The sequence below is a fragment of the Nicrophorus vespilloides genome, unplaced genomic scaffold (assembly GCF_001412225.1).
Source record: "Nicrophorus vespilloides isolate i.1.1-1 unplaced genomic scaffold, Nicve_v1.0, whole genome shotgun sequence".
Classification (NCBI taxonomy): Eukaryota; Metazoa; Arthropoda; class Insecta; order Coleoptera; family Silphidae; genus Nicrophorus; species Nicrophorus vespilloides.
In genome coordinates, this window is record NW_017096667.1 from 10,586 (window position 1) to 35,624 (window position 25,039).

At 29.4% G+C, this 25,039-nt stretch overlaps 1 protein-coding gene across 3 annotated transcripts; it reads right to left on the reverse strand.

Moving 5' to 3' along the window:
- Window positions 1-377: 377 nt before the first annotated feature.
- LOC108557818 (probable G-protein coupled receptor 52) lies at window positions 378-24,340 on the reverse strand. Of its 3 annotated transcripts, none has more exons than XM_017914491.1 (3): window positions 24,141-24,340; window positions 1,621-2,044; window positions 378-1,558 (listed from the first exon to the last, which is right to left on the reverse strand). In XM_017914491.1, the coding sequence occupies exons 2-3, from the start codon at window positions 1,790-1,792 to the stop codon at window positions 723-725; spliced, it is 1,008 nt and encodes a 335-aa protein (XP_017769980.1). In that variant the 5' UTR covers window positions 1,793-2,044; window positions 24,141-24,340; the 3' UTR covers window positions 378-722. The 3 variants fall into 3 exon arrangements, with proteins under 3 accessions (XP_017769980.1, XP_017769979.1, XP_017769978.1); XM_017914490.1 differs by lacking the exon at window positions 24,141-24,340 and adding an exon at window positions 23,965-24,134; XM_017914489.1 differs by lacking the exon at window positions 24,141-24,340 and adding an exon at window positions 7,054-7,131.
- Between the last annotated feature and the right edge of the window lie 699 nt (window positions 24,341-25,039).

Below are 25,039 nucleotides of genomic sequence, written 5' to 3' on the forward strand. Positions count from 1 at the left end.
TCCATGTATCAATAACAAACAAAATAGACGTAATTTTCCTCCTTTACTTTCGATATTCGAGTACACGTGATTTTTAAATATAAAATAAGGCAACTTATTCTGATGCAATTTGTGTGTCATACACGTATATAAAAATCATCACATACAAATTAATGGATAATATTCTTTTTAATATTTTTCTTGTTACTATTTCGTTGCATTTTTTTTCCTTTTAATATATTGTTTTCTATTGATCAGAAACTATATTTGATTATTTGGTGTTACGTCTTGTTTTAATTACGTTTTTTTAGTAGTGCCTTTTATTTTGAGAAGATTTAGGTATATACTTTACTTTTTTCATGAATATTTGTTTGTATGAAAATATATAATTTTTTGGCTTGCGACTTCTAATTTTAAAGAAAAACTTTTGTTTCTTTTGTTCACTATTCTAAAAATGTAATTGACTGTTTAATCTTTAGTTAACTTACGAATGAATCTGTACAAGTCTAAAATCTAAGCACGATGACTTAAACTTTGCTTTGGCGACGGATAAAATCAAAAAAATATTATCACTAGTGCTTGCGCATTGTCATTTTTTGCGTTCACTGGCTTTGGTTGGAAGGTGTCCTTGTATCTTGATACCAGTATTTTATTTTGGCCACGATGTACTCGTAGTCTCTGACGGCGAGTCCTGTTATAGGAAATTGCAAAGACGGAAGACATCCGCCGTTGGTAAAGGGTAGTCAGTCATCTGCTTCCATGCCTATGAGTTCGGCCTGCATTCGGCCCTTGTAGCGACAGCAGATTGTCATGCAGAAGATCCTCAATGCAAGCCTGAATTGCGGACTCATTGTGACAATTATTATGGATTTCCAGAAGGAGTTGAGGAATCCGATCCAGACGATGCCAAAGTGGAGGAAAGGATGGGTCAGTTTGACGCCCATTATGTATTCGTAGATTTTCACGCCTATATACGGAGTCCACGAAACCCAAAAAGCAATTACCAAGACGAAAGACATAATGTGGCTAGGGTTGGAGAGGTTCTCGGAGAGGGCCGTTGCATATTCCTTGTCGTGGATGGGGACGCCGCTGCGTAGTTTTTTCATCATTGTAAAAATGTAGGTGTAGGTGTATATAATGGTAATCAAACTGGGGCCTAGGATCAATATAGATAGGGTGGCCGAATATGCAGCCATGTTGCCCCAATCGAGCATGCAAATGTAAGCTTCTGCGTCGAATAATGGTTTTTGGAAGCCCAGCAACGGCGGACAGCACATCATTGCCGCCGAAATCCACGTGAAAGCCATCCAGCACTGACATCGCGTCTTCGTTTGAATAGTTTCATATCTTAAAGGTTTCCTAGCAGCTAAGTAACGATCGACACTTATCCACATGAACGTGTACACTGTTACAGCCCACAAGGTCACCTCTAAGTATCCAACTACTCTACAGAGAATATCGCCGTATACCCAATTTTGCACTAACGCTGGATACACAGACAAAGGAACTATAAACAAGCCGCACAGCAGGTCCGCTACTGACAAAGACAGCAAATAGCAATTGATTACCTCGGATGGACCTGAAACAAATTAATTGGAAAATGTAAGCATCTTATTTGTCGTCCAGTATAAATATGCTTACCTCTGAAATTCACGAACGTAGCTATGATGAGTACATTGGTGACGACGATCGCAAGACTCATGATGAGTATAATCCCGGCTTGGGTAAGCGATTCCAAGGAGAAGACCAGACTGTTGTCATCGTTGGAGTCATTTAGGATGATCATAGTAGATATGTCTCTCGTATGAAACATGACCACCTACAGGTCCCAACAATTCAAAACTCTCGCTCTCTCACACACTCGCTCTCTCATACACTGTATGTGTATTATTGTCGGGTAAACTCTCCACTTTCAATTATCTTCCGTTAATCATATTAAATCCATCTTCGTTAATAACATTCAAGCAGTGATTTCCTCCAATCAAATTCTCCATTGTATATCCAAACGGAGATCACCTCCTACTGCTACCAGCCCCGAACCTGATTTTTGTATGTTGCGATAGTCCTGAAAATAATAATAGAATGTTTAGTGTTCGCTCGTGGTGAAAAGTAATACACATTTTCCATCAGACAACTTCTCCGCGGGAAATTTTATTGCAGGAACCCTAATAAAACAGTTCGGTCCCGTTCGCTGCATTTAATGCTCAATAAACTTTGCGCGGCGTTACATAATTCAGGGAGGGCTGCAATTTTTGCTCGCTCCTTTTGCATTTGCTACATACACTTTATATAATGCGCAGTTTCCATGACCTTGCATAACGCCGTCACCCGCAACATTTAAATTTGCTCGAATATTTACAAGTATTTGAAATTGCCTGATCTTAAGATTCTCAATTAATACTGTAAAATCAAACGTTTTAATATTTCTAAACTTCTGTGTTGCAAGGTTTTGAAGAGAGGGTTTAAGTTTTCTGACTGCTACCATTATTCTCGTCTGCAGAATCAATACATTCAGTAGCCCACGCATATAAATTGCAGCTCTTTAAAATATCTTCTGGCCTCGTCCCTTTGTTTTTCAAGGACTTTTGAAGTACTTACAGCAAATTTCCTCGTTTCTTGTCGTCCTACACACAGTTTTTGTTTTTTGCGTTGCTGTTTGGAATCCTATTTTTCAATTAAAGTAATTTAATAGCCTGGAAGGTGGTATAAAGTCATTTTTTTTATATATAGAAATATTTAATCAATTCATGTGATATTTGTAACACTACAAAACTGTTAACTTTGATTATGAAATAATAATTATTAAAATTGTTAAAGGAAATAAACGTGTTTTTTAGCTCCTGGTGGACTTATACCACTTATATGTTAACATATTTAAAAAAAATAAAAACAAGAGTAAATTTAATCCATATTTTTATAGACATTTTTAATGTAAAAAATAATAATTAAAATGAAGAAACGTTGTAAATACACAAATAATCAAGTTTATTAAGAATTAATTTCAGTTATATTAAAAAATAAAATATAAATGAACAATTGTAAAATGTAATTATTTATTTAAGATAACTAAAAAAATAAAAAAATATTTCTCTTTTACAGTTAGCATAGTGAACTAACTATTCATGGTAAATAGTTGGTATGCATGGCAGTAAACTCATCATCGTGCTATATTTCTCTCTTGTTTTTGGTTTTAACGTTTTACACAGTGGCAAGATAGTATTTTACTGAGATGTTTGGGTCTTCCTTGATTTTCAAATAAAAAATTACTTTAATACTAATTTTCTAAAAAAAATGTGCTTTTTTAACCTCATGCTTAATAATAATATTTTACACCTCCATTTCTTTTGACTTTATCTTGTTTACGATGTTGTTTTTAAGCTATTAGCTAATATCTGCAGTGCACATTGAAGTCGTAATAATCAATAATAATTGCATTTAGAAAATTGTTATAAATTATGATTAATAAAAATGGACTTATACCACTTTCAAAATTAGTGACCACTTTAGATTAGTTTATCAACAAATCGTGCTCCACATGGTGAATGTATAAAATATAAAGTGATATCTATATCTAACTAAAATTACCAATAATTGCATAGAAAAATAAGATCTCAAAATATTTAGTTTTTCATAAAATATTTATTTTTTCAATTTATTTATTTTATGACAATTAAGTTAATTGGGAATATCAACATGTATTCATAATAATTATTGTCTGTTCGCGTTTCATATACATCGCATATAGTACATACGAATTTATGGATCAATTATTAAATATTTAATTGTTATTTTATAATCATATTTTGTTTATAAATATGAAATATATTCTTTGTTAACATGAATAGGTAAATACTTATTGTCTCAATTATTACTAATGAGCAATAACTAGCTATTTTTAGATAAGTGATCTTTGATATACATATTAATCTAAGGAAGCACTTTTAAAAAACAATAGAATTTCATATGTAATTGTTCATTGAGATTTCATTTAATTCTAACGAACACAATAAAACGATTGATTATATAGCCAAAAAAAGTAGTAGTATTTGTAGTAGTCGTATTTCTTAGACCAAAATCTTTCAGAAAATATAAATTTAAATAAAAATAATAAGAAACATCAGCAGGTCCGCTGAGTTTAGAGATTTCAGAGAGGGGTGCTTGCTTCGATGTTATATAATTATTTTAAAATAGTGATTTTATATAATTACTAAGTATAATAATGAAAAAATAATAATATTTTATTTGTAATATTTATTTTAAAATTACGATGTGCCAAATTAATGAGCCTTCTGTTGCGTTACTTACTTTTGTTTTAATATTTACCAGCAAAGGCAATAAAACATATGCCTTCCGAATATGAATCCAAATTTGTTAATTCAGACATAAATCCTTTGACAAGTCAAGCAAAATATCATCGTTGGTTGGTGATAAATTTATATATTACCAGTTATTATAAGGATAACTCACAATTTTGTGCTAACAAGTTTATTATTTGGAAAACTTTTGTCAACATTTTCGTGAACTTAGACTATTTTGATTTGTAAAGATATCAAAAGATACAAAATTCTAATAATATTTTCGCGGCCTGTACCTTGTTAGGAATCACTGCTTTGCATTTATTATATGAATCCTAGTATGACATTTGATGGAGTGTATCCTCTTTTCTTGCTTATTATTTTTTTTCACATAAAACACATATATGATGATTATATTTTTTCGTTATTTTCTTATTGGCCGCTTGGTTTTCCTCCAAATTAACCAATCCAAAATTAGGCAACTTTTACAAATACTTGTAAATATTTCATTTTGTAATTATTAAAATAATTATGATATATAATTTTATATGTATAAGACAATCACTGCTTACTAATAGCTTCATAAACCTTAGTCAAACCATTAGTCAAATTTGCCTGAACTATTGGTGTATTTAAAAAAGTTATATATAATATTTACAATTTCTCTGCCGCATGCTTTAAATGCGAAATGCTTTATTTCCAGACTTTGTCCCTGTTATTGCTGTTGACATAATTGAAAAGTTGTTCAAAGTCTAGGGTGAGAAAACAGTTGTCGGAGTGTTTAGTAAATTTGTATAATTCAGTGTTTCTCGTAACAGAGGCGAAGTTTTGGTGAATAAAATCGAGATAAGTTTCAGTTGACGCAAGACAATGCGATAAATTCTAGGACCGCTGAAACCTCTGCAGTTGCCGCCTCCGCCGTTTTTCTTTTTTGCATTAATTAATGATGCAAATGAGTCCCGGTGGCCGAAGTGTGTCGATAATAAATTCCCCAGGAAAAGTTCAATTAAACTCGCGTTCCAGTCGGCCGTAAATTTCGAGTTTTTTTATGTTTTCCTTTTCGGTGTAATTATCGCGATTATATGGACAGGAAACAACTTTCAAGGGCACTGTTTGTTCGGATGTGTGTTATATAAGCATGTTAGCAAGGTAGAGTAAGGAAACAGTGGACGAGCAAAAAGCAGACACACAGAGAGAGAGAGAAGTGGTGCATTCGAGTGGGAGAAAAGAATGCGGGGCACGCGAAATAACGATTTATTTTCTTTGGGGAGTTGGGAATTTTCTCTTTATTTTGTTTGTGTACGTTTCGACAGGAGGTCAAATAGCGAAACCGGAAGCTCATATATACCGTGATTATATTAAGTTATAAAATTGATACGTCGCATATTTTTGTTGATAAATGTGAATTCATTAAGTAAACTTTTCAATAGCCATTAATTGAATATACTATTTAAAAACATATTGGATTGTTCGAAAAATAATTTCATAAATGCGAGGAACTATTGGAAATAATCTTCACTCAATCTCTCACTACTTGTTTTTCTGCGATATTATGTTTTCTTGCATATTTTAGACTGTCGATTGTTACAGTACAGTATTTAGTATTATTTGTTTTGGTTATACTGTCAATTTTCGATGTTTAATGCTTTCTTATTTCTAGAAATGAAAAAAATCAAAAATTATATTTGGAGTAAATGCCGTAAGCGAAACTGCGACGATCTTGATGACAACCAGATTAAGATGTTAAAGAACAGTTTGCATATATTCTCGATACGATATTTGGGTGGTTACACGTAAATTATTTCTCAAATGAGTTTTTTTGCTCTGAAAATTATGAAAGATGATGGAAAGTTATTTAACGGTGCATTATTTAATAAAATTACTTTCCGAACAACTTTCCGAGTTTGAATAATATTCAGTTTAAATCAGTTTACTATGTGATTTTTACAAAACTCTCGGAGGGTAAGGTCAGAGTATAGATAATACTCGCATTGCAAGACATCACTGTTTGCATACAAGGAACCACTTATCGCTTCTTTTATCACTATATAATTCTAAACAATAATAAATTAGTTGCACAGAAATACAAAATAGCATAAATTGCAATATCAATTTACTCGAAATCCAAGGTACTAAATGTATGTTTATATAATTAAACTAAAATTAACGTAGGTTTATTGAGGTTTATTGTAAAATTAAAATTGTATATTGTGACAGGGAAAGGGTTAAGGTTATTATATGCAATGAAAACAAAATGAGTATTTTATTTGCATACAAATATAAAACGTTTCTATGGAATTAAATAAAAAACAAATGAAAACGATTATTTCATTATAGGATTGTATTTAAATAAAAGTGTGCATATTATTCTCTACATAATTTTCACGTAGTTTATGTATCATTAACAAACATACATAAATTAAGGAATAATGTATATTCATAAGTTTTTATTTAATAAACCTTTATAAATTGCTTTTTTGTTATGTAATTAATATTTGCGTTGTTCTTGGAATTTTACTATAATTTACCGTGTTTTTCTGCAACCATATACAATTGTAATGGCGGGTAATGGAAGCCTACAATATCCCGGACTGTTTCAAACTCGACTAATAGAGGATATAAATATAATCTGCACAAAAATACATCGTATAGTCGTATAAAAAAAATTGTGCATTAATTTTATTGAATTTACTTTTATTTTGCTCAATTAAAATTGAGTTTGATTTGAAATTTTTAATCCGGACTGATCGAAGCATCACTATACATTGATGAAACTTACCCAAAGACTGTTTATGCTTGTTATACTGTACTTCTTAATTGATGTGATGGATCTGACCTTTTTATTTGCAAAACAGACTCTTTAAGTGAACGAAAAACACGCCTATTTTCAATCACATGACGCACATGCAACAAAACAATTATTTCATCAACAAACACAATATCTCCATTCATATATAGGGTGTTCTAGTAAAAACGCCGGATTTAAATTTGGTGCCATTTTTTTCTCCTATAAGGTTGACATATCTAAAAATGTTATGTGCCTTCTCTTAATATTCTGATTAGTAAATATTAATAACGCGATATTATTGTTGAAATTCAATTTAAAATACAGTGTGGGCCTACTTAGACTCTTAATGACTCTTTCTAATGCATTTCTGGCTCCAAATTTGTTATTCCTTAACGAATATTTTATTTAAGCTGCTTCATTGTTTGTGGTTTATTCTGGTAATCAATCTCCACAAAAAGAAATCAGGTGCCGTTAAATCGGGAGAATGGGGAGGAAAAAGGAAATATTTTTCGAAATAATTCGGTCACCGAATTTATTGACAAATGTAAGGCATTGTTCTGAATCCCTTGTTAATATTTTTTGGGATCTATTGAATTTTGTATGGAATCATTTTCAAATCAAGTTTCAATATAGGGAAATATACTAAAAATCTATAATCAAAATTCTTTATAATCTACAACAAAAATAATTTAAAAAATTAAAAACTCAAAAGTTATATACATTTTAAAATAGTCAGTCCAAGTTGGCTCATCCTGTAGATATAATTCGCAAACTTCGTGAAATTTTCTGTTGAAATGAGTCCTGAATCCAGACTTATTAAAAAAAAGAGTCACCCATTATTCACTCGAATACTTTTCAAGAAAAACTTGAATATTGAACTTTTGCGAAAAATGCATCTAAAACCGCACAATGTGAGGTTTTCATTTATATAATGAAATCTAATTATTAAAATACAAATATGCATTTAAATCTTCATAAAACATCAAAATGTTATAATATAATACTTTCAATAGCCTTAATGTAGTAATTATGAATATTTTTCTTAGGTATTTAGTAATTATTTTATTTTTAATAATCCGCAACAAAATCGAGACAGAATAAATTTCTTTCATATTGATACCTTCAAGCGAAAATCGCTAATTCAAAAACTTAATTTTATTATGAAAGAATAAAAATCATATTTCAGAAACATTAATATTCACATAATCAGTTGTAAACATATAACAAATATAATTATTTTAACTTTATAAGTTTAATGAACAATATTAAAAACGTAAATAACTTTTTTATTATTTGATTACATTTCGCATTTCAGTGATTTTTTTTTAAAGGTTCGTATCATTAATTAAAATGTCATGACATTTTTCACATGAATTCCTTAAATTATATTTCACACATAATAAGGAATTCATAGTTTTAATATTGATTTGGGCAAATCGTAAATGTATGTTTTCTGCATATGCTTTTTTAAATAAAATTATTAGAAATCAAAAGATGATTATTAGTTATATAATCAAGATTATTAGGATATTGAAATAAATAATAATTTAAAATAAATGATGCTAGAACACACTAATAGAATTAAGTAAAGTGAAATAATTCAAGCAGATGAACATTTCTCAAGAGGGTCATTTTTTTCTTTCCCCTTCTTCAAATTTAATAAACCTGAATTTAATATTTCCGTGCGCTGAATTTAAAAATCAAGAGTCTACTATTTCAGCAGGCCTATATAAATCAAGTCCGGAAAATTGGCTGCCGCCAGCGAAAAGAATGAATAAAAAAGGTGCGGATTTATTATTTAAAAAAAAGATTTAATTTGCGAAATGGTTACATATAAGAAAATATTCGGTCGCTGCGACCTACTTTTTCCATTTCATTTCATTCTCTCGTAATCGATTTTGATATTTCCCATCCTTAGATTCGATTCGCATTTTTCTTCTTCACAAATATCCGATATTTCGTTCTATTTTTATATAAATAATATATATATAAAAAAAATACATAGTGAAGGTGTGTATGTTGCGCTAAATTAGGTCATCACATTCATTGCTTCTGGAATGCCTTCCGACTTCCGGTCGAGTCGCCTTTTCCGGAAATGTTTCCTCACGTACTTCATTCCTTGCACTAATTAATCGATGTTTAAGAAGATAAACAAACTGATTGTCAACGGCACATTTTAATTGCAAATTGGATACCTTGTCTGTTGCTCGCCTCGTGTTCCATTCACGTTCACTATTTATACCTCATTTGTTCTAATTTGCATTTTCACGAAGCCTTTTGCATACAATTACATCCAATTAATAGGAGCAATTTATTTCTTCTTCTTTCTTTAAATCGAGTAAAGATTTAATTAAAGAATACATAAACTAAGAGATTCACTATATCACTAATTAATTAAGTTTGATAAATATATGGTTTATATATACCTTGTTTAATAAGAAAGATGCGAAATTACTTTGTTAAGCAAAACTTTGTTCTCAAATTTGGAAGACATTAGTACTGATTTTTTATTTCACCCAATATTAGAATTTTTAAAATCAATTGACATATTACATAATCTGAAAGTTTGGTTCAATCCTCTTGAAGATGGAGGAAAACAACAAGTTTAAATAAATATATATTTATATATACAGATAATTGTCTTGTCTTAGGGAATATTGGGTTTTATTATATTTTATGTGTTCTAAAATTTGGTAAACTTTTCAAATGTGAATGGTTACATTCGCGCGAAAGTGTTTGTGGTTGGCACAGGGTAGTTCTTCGGATTTGAAGCACCGGACATAAAAATAAAATGGGGCCCACAATAAACGAATGAGGAGACAGCTTAAAAAAAATGTGAGAGCTTACTAAATGAAAATACGATTTTAAAGTTAATTGTTTATTTTAGGAAATTCCTTTACGGATGTATTGTATTTATTAATTATCATTAATACTTCTTTCCCAATTTGTTATATAATTTGTTTTTTCATTCAACATTTATTTCTGATCTGATTCTGTTGAGATTAGAGAATTCTGTACTGTTCAATACCACATTTTTTTTCTGTAGGCATTCCAATAAATAATACGAAAGTTACAACATTTGTAGATATGTTACTTGAAACTAATTATTGTTATGTTGTTAGAAACTAATTATTTATATTATTATTAAAGCAAATAATTAAAAATTTGAATAAATCTATCTTAAGAAACGATCAAAACTAATCTATTTTTAATCTATATAGTAAAAAAAATATTGTATTAATGGAGAAACAATAATGAACATATTTGATACCATTCAACAAATACATAATATACAGCAAATAGGGTTTGTATTATATGTACTACGATTGTATATTTTAGATTATGTATGTGTGTAAATGAAACAAAGTATAAATAAACATGTTCATGTTATCCGTAATATTTACGTCGTAGATGCGCAGCGAAGACATTAATTAAAAAGTTAAATTCCTCGCAAGAAGTCTAAGTGAACTACGCTCATATCTGACCTCACTATATGGATTACATCAGACATATTGTTTACATTGAACAGTAAATCAAAATTACTTAATAATTGAAACTACATATACTCATTTTTTTTATTCATTATACATGATTATCTTATAACTTTGCTAAAATATATTTGATATAGCATAAAATGGTTTTAATAAACAGTAATAATTTTATTACGTATGCACAATGAATGAATTAAGTTTTTTTTTCTATAAAACATCTTTTTTGTTGTATAAATCGATTCGTTAAAAGAATAAATAATATATTTATTAATCGAAAAGTAAACGTAACTACATTTTTACCTAAAATTGACCTTGCTGTTTCTTAATTATTTATCATTTGAATGTATCAATTAATTATTTTAACTATTGTTCATATCGATCATATTTCATCGACGTGTAGTAAAATATTGATGTATAATTAACATAATGATATATAAGATGTGCCAATAAGAGGGTCGAATTTAATTTTTTAATTAAACACATTATTTATTCGAAAAGAAATAATATTTGTAAAGAATAAATGTATTAATTATGCATGTTTTGTTGATTTGAGATCTTGGATCAGTTGCATCTAGAACTGTGTTCTGCAGATTTTTTATGAATTATTTATTTATGAATCTTTTGTTCTTTTTTGTAATGACTCTTTGATTGGAATATGCCACTTCAAGGAAAGAAAAGTAACATAAATAAAATTAAAAGTTTTACTAGAAAAGTTAACAGTAATTGTAATTTGTAATTGTTAGAGTACAAATGATTATTTTTATTCTACGCGCGCGGTTAGAATCAGGACAAAAAAACCTTTTATGCAAAAAGTTTATTTAAGCCAATATTCAAAGATACCAAAAAATTAGTTATATCTCATTTAAAGGATCCTTACTGAGAACATTCATTATATATAGCTACCCTGAACCTCTATCACCTGCTCGATCCTAGCTCTAAAGCGCGATCACGTTGTTTCAAACTGATCGCATTTCATTACTTTAGGGTGCCTAAACTTGTTGGTATGTTTTTCGACTACGCTTTAGTTCAATGGATAAGGTAGGTACTGCTATGAGGTCAAAAGTCATTTGACCAAAATATGTGGACGTTATTAGAGAGTAAATTGTGCCAATTTTGGAGTGGAGGAGCCCTCCTCGGACTCTTCTGAGAATGTGAATCTTCGCAACGTCATGATCTTGGGTACCCAAAAAAAATATTAATTCTGGTGGCCGTTCTTCCAGCGCGAAGGCTTTCTACAATCACCGTTCTTCTGTTGTATTTCTTGCTTGGGTTGACGAGCTCGGCCATTTTGAGATTATGAAAGTCTTACTGACATATTTAGCTAACTTTAACACCAAGCAGCACCTATCCCTGATTTCAAATATAGCGAGTACTTCAAATACAATTTTGTCCGGATTCTAACCGCGCACCCTGTATATACCACAATCAATTAAATTAAAAGAAAAACATCAGTTTTCTACTATTAAAGTTTAAGAATAATTTGAAGAGTTATCAAGCTGTGTAGCGATTATAAAATTAGAATGTCTATTAATACTGAAAAACGTTGAAGATGCTCTACGTCCTGTAGTATCAAATTTTAAACCAATACTTAATTATTCATGTAAAAATAAATGAGCACAACCATTATTATGTAGTCCTTTAATAAACGGTAAAATTAGATGCAATCTAAGAATTATTTTATAGTCATTATGAATATTATATTTTGGCTCTGTTAAACATCATAGTAACCACAGTTATTGAATTTGTAATTAAAGCAATAATTTCAGAATATATCGTCAGTAAATTGTATGCTTTATAATGTGGAAATATGTTATATGTAAGGATATAATTGTACATTAAACAATATGTAACATCTCATTGTTTATAGTATTTGGCAGTTTCTCAATACAATTAAATATTTTTTTAATGTTGTTATTTGAAAGAATAAGTTAAATGTATAGTTTATCGAATGATTTCGAAATAATAAGCGTTGCTTTTACGCCCCTGACGTTAACATATTTGACACGAAATTGATTTTGGTCTTTTTATAGAAATAATTAGTAAAATTACAAGGGACATCGTAAATGTTCTGCGCTGTGGCCATGTGTTCACAAAGGGCCCCTTTACACAAGTAAATCATTCATGTGTTAATAACATCTTCTGCATGTCCTGCATGTGGGAATTTCTTTATCGACCGATAGACCATCTGAATTATTTAAGCACTTGCCGGAGGTTTTGTTTTTCTTCGTGCTCCCGTTCGTTTACCAGCCTGTCGGGATGCCTTCCTTTCACCACATTTATTTTTTTTCATTTTTTATTAACTATTACAAACGAGATCGATTGATAACTAATGAAGGGGAACTCAGGTTTTATTCATACTGAATGCAATTGAATAATGTACGATGCATTTATATTTTTGCGGCAGGATTGTTTTGAACCAGTGGTTCTTAAATTTGGGTTTATTTGTGTATTTTTGAGTTAAAGTTCATTTCTTCATAAATTTAGTTATTTGCTCACCATAAATAACCCTGTTTATTGCATTAGATAGGAGCAATAGAATTTTAATTTGTGTGTTTTTTTTTATCAAAATCCCGACAATATCAAAATAATAAAAATTATAATAATTAGTCACAACAAACTCACATTTTTAAAGATTTGGTTACTTTTTTAATAAAAATATTATTTTATTTTCAAGTTACAAAAATGTTATTGTAGAAATTTTAAGGATACTGTCGGGATTTTGATAAAGTCGAGATTTAGATAAAGTTGGGATTTTGATATAGTCGGGATTCTGGTTGTCGGGATTTTGATTGTCGGGACAACATAAGTAAAGTAAAAAAATATATACAGTGGAACCTTACTTAACGAGCATTTCGCATAACGAGTATTTCGCTTAACGATCAAATTAATTGTAAGAAAAAATGACTCGCTTAACGAGCGACGTTTCGCATAACGAGTGAAGATAAGAAGAGAAGTCCCGGATTGCGCGCCTGCTATATTACCAAAACTTGTGTACACATATTATATGTATTTTTGAATAAGTTTCACTATACGAGTAAAAATCCGGAACGGACTAAACTCGTTATGCGAGGTTCCACTGTATATAAAAGAATACATTAATATTATTTTGAAAAAGATACATTTTCATGTGGCTTTGATTATTATGAAAATGGGGCGGTAGACAAAATTAGTTTGGGAATCTGCTCTAACCGATAAATTCTATTAATACGGTTGACAGTTTTAATTCTCCGCTTAGTGAATCCGTCGGACATTATATTCGCCGCGTGTAATTAAATCGATGCAATTGTAACCAAATGTTACATGATGGAAATGACTCAAAAGTATAGAGAGAGAATCAAGAATGGCGAACAAAAATACAGGAACAACCTGAAAATTAAATTTATCGCCAGCCCAGTGATAGATCGCTGAATGTTAAATTAAAATTCAATATTTTCAAACTTTGTATAAAGTTGTAGTATAAATTTATATGTTCATTAATAAATAATTTCATACTTAAATAAAACTATTCTTCTACGATTATTAAAATCATTTTAGGCAGACAGATTTGAAATTAAATTATTATAGGAAAACTTATATAAACTGATGAATCCAAAATAAAGTTGGTAGCGTATTCGCCACATTTTATTGTCTTTTTTTATTAAAGCAAGAGTAGATGTAATTTCATTATAGAGTATTTGAAAGAAAATAAGAAGCAGTATCAACCAAGGCTAACACTTCATAAAATATATGAATCGTACTGTCTTATAAAATATCAATCAGTCTAACTTTTCTCATAAAATATCAACTAATATTAACTCAAATTTAATAAAAAATAATTATACTTTGAACTGTTGTATGTAGGAATTGTTATAAAAGTCATTTGTAATTTTGTTAATTTGGCATTCCTGCAGAAATTACAGCTTTTAATATGATAAAATTATAACACTAGTAGAGTTCGGGGATTGGCATAAATATGTATTTATTATTATTTATTTTGACAACATTGTCGCATGTAGTTTTATACGCTTGGAATTGTTGTCGCCGGCCCTGATAGTTGGTTAAAATTTACTAAATTTTTAGAACATTTACGATTTTTACTATGGGTTGTTATTAAATTTGAAGATTTTTTCTCTATTGCAACCCGATAGCATTTCTAAATTCTGTTTTAGGAGTGTATTTCTTAAAAAGTAAGGATCTCGTTTTATGACGAAGCGATTCTCGTGTCTGGAGTGAGGAATTTGGATCAGTTGGACCTTTGCTGCTACAAATACTTCCATCAGCGAGACACAAAGCATAGCAATGTAGGTGTACTAGATATACAGAGGAGAACATGACTATTATTAACTATGTTGTTTGCATTTATTCTGAGCGGACGAATTATTCTAGTTTAATTTAATGTTATTTATACTGAAATAATTTTTAATTGAATTTCAATTATTTTTATAACAACAATAAATAGCAGAGAAAGGATGTTTATTTAAAATAAATGGACTTTATAAATTGTACAGAATTTCTTAGATCCTTATTATTTTTTTTAAATTATAAAAGTATAAAACATATAATAAACGATGCTACAATAATCTTATAGTTATTAATCTACCAAGTTGCTCAAAGGGAATTCATAATATAAAATCCATATTGACACATATTACTGCGATTTCAATGAATCATTTATTCGTACAATCTATCAGGAATTAGTCGACTGACGCATAGCGCATAGTCAGCGTATGCATGAATATTTTAGGAATTGCAATCACTACTTATTGCTATACAACTTCTTTAAATATAAATAAATTGAAATAAATAGTTAATTACAAAATCTGGAAGCAATAGATTATGGCGCAGTTAATAATATAACTTATGTCTATTGATTTTTAACACAGATGTTAATTATATAACATTATAACAATGAATTGAAAGGACTAATAAAAAATATAAATCATTATTGATTTAACTAAAATCACAAAAGAAAAAATATGTTATAAAGTAGGTTATAATAAATCGATAATCATTACAGACAATGTCTGTAAATGACGAAGTCTGTGTCATTTTAATACATTATGATCTTATTATATGAAGTAGAGGAGAATGGGAGATCGTCAATAAATAAACAGAAAATAGTAGTTGCAAAATTGAATCCTACTGCGATACAAATCGTGCAAATATTTACTACGTTCGATTTGCAATTGGTAATGCACACTTGTTGAGTCCTCGTTAATAAATACCATAAAATCCAGCGATGTGTTTTATCCAAGTTTATATATTGAAAACATTTCAAAATGAAATTTCTATTTTTCATTTCAGTTTTGAATTCATTAAATTCATTTTATTTTATGCAATTTCTATTTTTGCATTAAAAACGTTTAGAAATACTAAGTAAGAACCAATTATGACTCTTGTTACATCAATAGATTTGTATATACATAAATATTTATTATGATATTCATGAAACTTTATTACCTAAATAAATATATTTCTTTGTAGTTGAGACTACCCACATAAGTAGATCTATAAAAATATGTATATTCTCATTTATTGTCAAATAAATTAAGAATATTTTTATATTTTAATATAATTATTTAATTTAATATAGTCTTTCTGCACTTTTATTTTTAATTATACGTAAATTAATTAGTGCTAACTTGCAATTTTATTATTCCAAAAATATATTTTCAAAATATATTTTAGCAAGTGTTGTTGGTTAAAAGACAAAATCAATATCAGTGAAAAACGATCATTTTAGAATACAAAAACATTTCTAAATTTAATTTAACATAATTATATGTTTACATGAACATTAACTAAAAGTTATAATTATATTTCAACAATAAAGTCCAAGGAACAAAGGAAAATGGTACCATTTTATAGAAAATAAAATATTGTCATATAATACTACATTGACATGAAAAGACTTTCAAGAGAGCTAACGAGGAACTGAATCTCATCAGTTATTAATGACTATATTCTCTTTATACATGTATAATCTGAAGCTACTGAAAGCTGAAAGGTTAATATTAAATAAAAATATAAAAAACCAGGTTCGTGTGTCTATTGATTATGGTCTGTCTGTTCATTTTTAAATTATTTTACTAACGTAATCGGTTCGGTCATCTTCCGGACTATTTGAAACCGGAGTCCTAATCTAATTTTATGTTTTAAAAAATATTTTTTGTATTTTTTTCTAGAATTTATTTTTATTCATTCACTCATAAACTGAAACAATTCTGCTGTTTTTTCTAATCTATAACTTTATTCTTGTGAAAGTTATCTTGTCAACCTTATGAACCTATAATCAGATAAGGAAAGACTATGGTTACAAATAAGACATTATTGTAATAAATATGCTATATATACTAATAATTAATAGTTTGCATATCGAGCATAATCAGCACACATCAGCATAATGATTGCATACGATGAAGGAACACGAAATCCACTTATCTGTGTTTGAAGTTGCAATGTTAACAAATTGCATAAATTATTTAAAATGTAAACATATTTGTTTTTCTATAATACTCGTTTATTATAAGATAGTCTTAATTTAGTATATTTCCCAGCAGCAAAATATTTGCAAATCATAAGAAAATTAATTTATCAAATGGCGATTATTTCTATAAAACTCATCTAATCATCTAATTTTTCAAAGAGTGGAGCATAAGAATGTTATATACTCTCAATAACTTCACACCAATGTCAAAATGAAATATAATATAATCTGGGAATTAATAAAATTTAAAACTGAACCATTTAAAAAAAATATTTTGATATCTCTAAAGTCCTATTTCTGCCACTCTTTCCATGCATATGACCACAAATTGAATTTTATTTTTGGTGAGATTCGAATCTTTCACTTTTAGAATCAGATTTTATGATACAAATGCATTTTTAGCAAGCCAGTCAAAATCAAAGAAATTAGAAAAATAAACAACATAGACGAAAAGTGTTCTTTTGCACGATGAACATGTACTTTCTGAAACTGATTTTTTATACAATAATTGTACTATACAATATATCTTTACATCCATTCTACCAAAATGTATAAATAATGTAGTCGAATTTATATACATAAGTGTTTTTTAACAAAACTGTAACTGTAACCGAAATGTAAAATTGCTAATTTTTTTCAGTAATTAATCGCTTTCTTTCATGTATGCTCTATATAGATATATCATGCTTCTAGACATTTCATTTCAATCTCAAAACACTTGGTATAAAAAATATGACTGTGGATAGAGAGAATTTTCGTCTGAATTCGGAACTTTTTTACATTTTCATTTACTCTTATATTTGGTGAATATTTACTAAATTAAATAAACCAAAAAAATATAATACAATATTAGAGAAATAAAGCAATGTCGATAATATTATTATTGAATATGTTTTTTAGTAGGGCACTTTATATAAAAAATGATTAAAAGTGATAACAAAAAAAATAAACAATACATGATGATGCCCAGGTGTCACTTATAGAACTAATAAATGTTAAAGAAGTTAACAAATGTTATTATACATTGAAGCAAACTTTATTCAAGATTATTATTATAATTATTAAAATAATATTTTGTAAATAAATAGAGACTTTTATGTAGATATTCAGGTAATTTAGTATAATTTGTCTATCTATAGAAAACTATGTGAATCATAATTCAGCAAAAATGTGATTTCTGTCAAAGTATAAAATATTAAATGAAAATGGTAATTCCGACGAATACTTTGGTTTCTTCGTATTTCAGGAGTGCACATATTGAGTAGCGTTTAAAAATTCCTAGAAAACGAATAAATGGTAATTGCGTGGGTGTATGGGAATGTGGGATGTATACGCCGCTGAAGTTGATCCCATTCAGCATTGATCACGTACTAATGCATATTTCAAATGTCGATTCGATTGAAGTTAAAATATAACTCGATTATGCAACAGAATATTTAAATATTGATCGTTTTCAATGAAAATATGTTCATTGAACTCTTCATGTGGTGACGTCCACATATCAAAAAAACGTAACTTTTTCAAATGTAAAAAACTAACTTCATGCGACAATGCTGCCAAAATAATACTATTATTAGCAAATAATTCCGCAGGAATGCAAATATTTTTTAGTAAAATAACCGTTATTTTTTAATTAAAATTTTGCACACAATATTAACAATAATCTATTAAATTTTAAATATTTTTTAAATATTTATCTTCAATATCTTCGATTTTTTCGAAATGTCACTCGCTATTGATTTCTCAAATCAGAAGGTTGTCCGAAAAATAAAATCATTTCGTTACTTTCTTTTGTCATTTACTTTTAGAAGTTAATAAAAATTAATAGATATAGATAATAACAACTCAATATAAGATTTGGATATTTTGATCAACAGAATATTCTTAAAAAAGTTAATAAAGTTTTTATTATAAAATTCTGTACATTATTACAAATTTATAAGCTATCAATTTCTAAATCGTATCGATGGAATAGACCATGGTTTCCCAAACTGTTAATTAATAGTTGAAAACATGGAATAAAATAATTACTAAATTAATATTCAGGTCGACTAATAAGTTAAGTCGCCTATCCACGATCGAACGTCGCCAGTTCGAATCCTGGTCAAAGCCAGGCCCTTTTGCGAGCCCTTTCGGTGCTTGCAGCAATAGGGCCATCGATATCATAGATGGACAGTGAAATGAATGAGGTTCAGCATATGGACCTTCAGTCAAGTCGATGGACAATGACAGTGTTAAAGATGGCAGCAGATTCACAATGAAAGGAAATCGCAGAGCATCAATATACTACTGAAATTAACCTACAAGACGACAGCCAACCAACAAATTAAAAATCTAAGCATCATAATGATATCCACGGGGAAAGATTACCTACCTAATGTCAACCGCGATCTTAAATTAACTCAATGTTCACATTGATGAACAGATTGTAAATAAAATTACACGACATAAAAAAAAATAATATTTATTTCTCTTTTTATATTTATTTAAATACTTTTTGTAAATAGTAACATTTTTATAACTAATTTTATATTTATTGAATCCTAAGACAAAATGCAGATAAGTTGGAAGTAAATTTCAAATAAGTTTGTGAATTGTTAATAAATCATTATAAGCGTTATTATTTTCTATAAATATTTTACAAATAAAAACCGGTTAGATAACGCGCATACAAAAAAAAACAATATTTATTTTACATGCTCCAGTTTCCACGAAATAAAAAAACTTTTCATGGATTTACCCAGTATTATACGCCCCATTTATGGTTTCATTTTACAGATAAACTTCCGGATCAGAAATTTTTGCGGGATTATTTTTATACCCAGCGGCGATTTAGCGCACAAAACCAGTTTCAAGTCTGTAAACACCGGAATTGAAATAGGCTTTCAGTTTGTATCTTTGAAATGAATGAACATTCAAAGGAAACATTGTGTTTAATACAAATATTTCATATTTGGATGGAATACGTTTATCATGTTTGTTACAATTTGATCTATCGATACTACATAAATTGTGCAATATGAAAAGTACGGTAATCTTTTTTGTCTCGCATAATTCGGGTTCCGGTCTGTTTGGATTAATAGGCGCTTTTTCAAACCGCATAAAAATAAACAGTATAATGCGACTCGATAAAAAAACAATCATTTAGGTATAAAAAAATAGATTTTATTTTTAATTTGTTCAATTGAAAATTTGCTTTGAAATTTTCAAACCGGACTATAATTAATCCGTACTTATCGATGCCGAACTATGCGAGATACTGTATGCATAAACGAGCAAAGATAAAGTTAAATTGAAATGAAATTAAAAGACAAAGGAAGGACATGGAAAAAAGAGATAATTTCAGCTCTTTTGACTAGGCAAAATAGCATTAGATTATATAATTGAGAAAAATATGAAATATATAAAATGAGATTTCATATTCTCCAACGATAATATAATATAGAAAATATTATTGAGCGAGTTCTCCTTAATTTTGAATTTTAGTAAAATTTTTAATAAAATGAAGATAAAATGATAACACATAACTTATTAATGTTCTCCAGTCGTATAATCTAACCTTCTGTGCTCCATGGAATATGACAAATATATAAGAAAGTTATCGAATGAAATAGTAGAAGATATCAGAAGTTTAATACGACATAAATATTTTAGATATATAATTAGCTATTGCTATTGTTTATTTAATAACTATATTTTTTTAAATTACCTTATGTTATTTTACCAACATCATATGGCGCTGATAGACTGAAGGGTTTGAAAAAGTCTTTTCAATCTTTTTTATACAGCATCCCTGAGATATTAAAATGGCTTCATATAATATTCAGCAACGAGTAAAACTCATTACTTTTTTCTATTCCAGTGAAAGATCAATTATTGAAACTCAGAGAAAATACCGTCAACATTTTAATGATTTTGGGGTTCTGAGAATCCCATCAGCTTCCATTGCATCCCCAAAAATGCACTGTTTGGTGCGGTTATATGGCTAAAAATATCGGTTCCTATTTTGTTATAAAATTGAGGAAGGACAACCAGAAGGAATCAACGGCGTCTTTGATACTTTCGGTATGATTCCAACTAAATGAAGTTTTCGGTGAACAAATGATTCAAAACATAAATGCTGAATCCGCGGTCACCTGATTTGATGGCACCAGATTTATTTTTGTGGTGCTACTTTTACGTTTACGTAAATAAATTTCGAACAATTCAAGAACTCAAAAAGAACAATCCAGCCAAAATCCGACGTTTATGACCTAAAACCATGTGAACAGGAAAATGGTGGTCATTTAAGGAATGTTGTTTTCACACATACCAAAAAAAATCCATTCGTTATATTTTCATATAAAATAATACAAAATATAAAAATTTGTTTGTAAAAGTTATTTTTGTTTTACTTTTAATATTCAGTCTTTCAGGCTTATAATACTTATGTTCTAAAGAATTATAAATAATAATATATATTAATGAACCAAACCTTACATGTTATTTAAAATTATTGTTTTTTTCTTGCGTTTTCATATTGTTATTAAGAATTTAATTAAAATAATCTATTTCTTTATAATCTTTATTAATTTGAATACATACAACAACATTTAAAAAAAAACTGAAGTAACAAAATTATAAATGTAACAGTTTTATAATGCTAGTGAAATATATCAAATACGAAAGTGTTTTTAATTTATTTCCTTTGATATGCTTTTGAATTTATATTTGAAATTAAATTTAAATACAGCTATAATGCGAGTAACCGGTTACATCCGTACTGTTTGAAACCGGAAAAATGGAAGACTTTTAAACAACTTGTAAATAATCAACAAAAAAGAGAATATGCTATATAGAGAAAATGAAGTATAAACTACAATTATGTAAATTTTATTTTCATTTTATCAATTAACATTTGTTTCCAAACCGTACTATAGTGAATCTGATCTGATCGAAACTGCATTTTGTGAGGTATTGCAGTATATCGCTGTACATGTCAATGAATTTCGTTAAAAAATAACATTAATTAACTAAACCTGCATAATATGTAAAAATGATGAGTTAAAGGAGAAGAGTTTTCTTTCCTTAATTTATCACACTTATTACATAATGCTTGCTAAGTGTCGTGTCTAGTATTTATAATTATAACTTGTTTATAATCGTAAACTTATGATATATAATAACATTTATTGCAACAAAACACCATACTACATACTCAACAATATCAAAATATTGTAGCTACTTGAAATCTGAGTGTTCCAAACACTGAGAATAATTGTCTATTTTATTCGATAATAAGAGTAGTTTGTGTTAGGTAATTTATTTTATATTGCTAAAAAAACATCAAGTAGCGCCGATTTATCAACGCTTTCCGAATCAGCCCTTCTGTGCGAGCTAATCGAGGCCATTTCAAGGAGACATGTCAGTTTCTTGTATTGATTGCTTATGTTTTTTAATTATATAAAATATTATTAGTTAATTCTCTATGAAACATCATTGTTTAATAAAATGAATGCTTTTCACTATGATTATTATTTATGATTGTTTTAGTTTTGTTATATCATACATTTTAACTTGATTTACACCTGATGAATATTTTTGTTTACTTTTTCTATAGTTTCAGTTTATTTAATTTCTATTTTATATAATATCAAATAATAGTTATAATTCATTTTTTTAACTGTACATTATATAACATATGCATATTTTTTTGTACTTAAATCATCGATTTTTCTTTTTTTATTATCTCACTTCTCTGTTTGTGCAGATTATTTCTGTATTTAGCTCCTTCACTAATATGTATATCAAACAGTTTAGCATATTAACAGTATCGATTGCGTAATATGCAAGGTATTAATGTAGTTCCATGTTTGTTATTCTTATATATCATGTTTTGAAATATATAATATTCGTGTTTAATTGTCAGTAACGCCAGGTTTTATTTTTCTCACAGTCTTCGTTATTAATTAATTAATTTTATTATTTCAATTGGTTAGAACTTCATTAACTTCAATATCAACTAGCATATAATTTATTGAATATTTCTTTACCAATTTTATTTCCAGGAAGATTAATATGAAGTAATAAAGATATAATGTTATCTATTTCCTCTTTTACTTATTTATCCTATAATTATGCATAATTTCTCTCTTAGCTTACTTTTAATCTTGTCTAATTTCGAAAAAAACCTTCTCTGCAGTTAACAATGTTCAATCTCTAGGATCAGACATACAACGACCATTCGAAAGGACTCTAATAAAGCTATTATATTTCAGCCGTATTCACGAAATCTTGTTTCTGCAATAATTTGACAAAATCCAATTTCTCGAAAAAAAAAAACATTAAATTCTCGATAAATGGGAAACATTGGAGAAGAATATATTCTTATCATTTAAACTAAATATGATTTATAGGCGTATATGTAACTCAATAACATATAACAAAACGTGTAATTTTTATAGTAGTATATTGTTGTGGGTTATTGATTGATTGTAATGTTATTATGATGTGTATTATGCTTTATTTTTGTTTTCGATGCTCCTTTGTAGTTGCTCTGTTCAAAAGAGATGATTAATATGTTCATTTAGTAATATAAGTGAGTAAAGTCTTTAAATATTAACGTGCATCGAATTTACTCATCACAAATCGATTAATTCGCTATCGGAAAGCGTGATGTCAATGTAGATTTCCGTTCAGACGTGTGTGACATACCCTTTTAAGAACACGCAGAGATAAAAGCATAATTCAGTTATGAACGGGATAACTGTTTCGATCCTCGTGTTTTTGTTGTGTCAGCCATGACCGAGGGAGAAGTGTTCAGATGGTTTAGGGTAGGATCAGGTCTGTAGTTCGGTTCTGGTGGGCGGAGGGGGTGTGTGCATTAATGCGTGTATACATACACACGCATACATGCACACCACCATTTATTTTGCCCTTATTTTCTGTGAAAGTGTTGGCACCAACCTAGATCCGATCTCCGGCAGTTGGCATCACCCATCGGTTGCATAAGATCATACGTGTTGCATTGAACAGGCAAGCAGACAGGGTAATGTCAGGTGCCCGGTTCGTCGTGAATGGGTGTCGTTTAACTTCTTTCAGTTATCGTTCTTGGCTATTTATATTTGCGTGATTCTATTTACTTGCGATCCGTTTCGGCCGTTCAGAGGACCGTAGAATGGTGGGTGGCGGCGGCAGCGGCTCAGGCGAGATCACTCGGCACGGTACACGGCGTACTGATGCATGCGCCGGGGTTTAGCTTGGCGCCGAGTCGATCGCTTCGGCCGTGAATGTTTCAGCCTATCGACGCAGGCGTCGGCGTCGCCGTCGAAGAACGCCGCGGCCCGTACGCGTTTCAACCCCCCATTGTGTATACCCCACCATCACCACCATCCGCAACCGCCGGCAAACTCTCCACCTCCATAGCCCCTCACTTTCAGATACACCCGTTACGTCACTTCCAGACCGTCCCTCTCGCCTGCCCCGCCACTCCTTTCACGTATACACAAACAGAAGAGCTAACGGAGAGAACGGGAACGACGTCATCCGCCAAAATCCCAGTCTGGATCGCGATTGCGAACTGGAGCGTATACACCATTCCACATAAAAATCGATTCTAATTGCATCATCGCTTAGATATCAACTTTCCTAATTAAAAATAAATAATAATAATACATCTTATAACAAAAACTGTATTCGCATTAGCACTCAGATAATCACCAGCAAATGCGGTTTGCATTACACCTCTATAAGCAAAGTTTATGCACAAAATACTACTTGCAACTATTACAATCATTAGTTTCACTTTAATCGTAATTCCGGAAATCTTCAGCGTTCGGCCTTGTACTAATTGTGGAATATGGGTCATCTCAATGTTGAGTCTATTATTTTTATTTTAAGATTTTTTTTGGAATCTTGATATATTTCTTAAATTATATTTATTACACCTCAACCTGTTCACCCAAATGTTAAGTAGTATTATTTCCAAATTTATATATTATATTCACATACATAAGTTTATTACTTTGAAAAAGCTGATAAA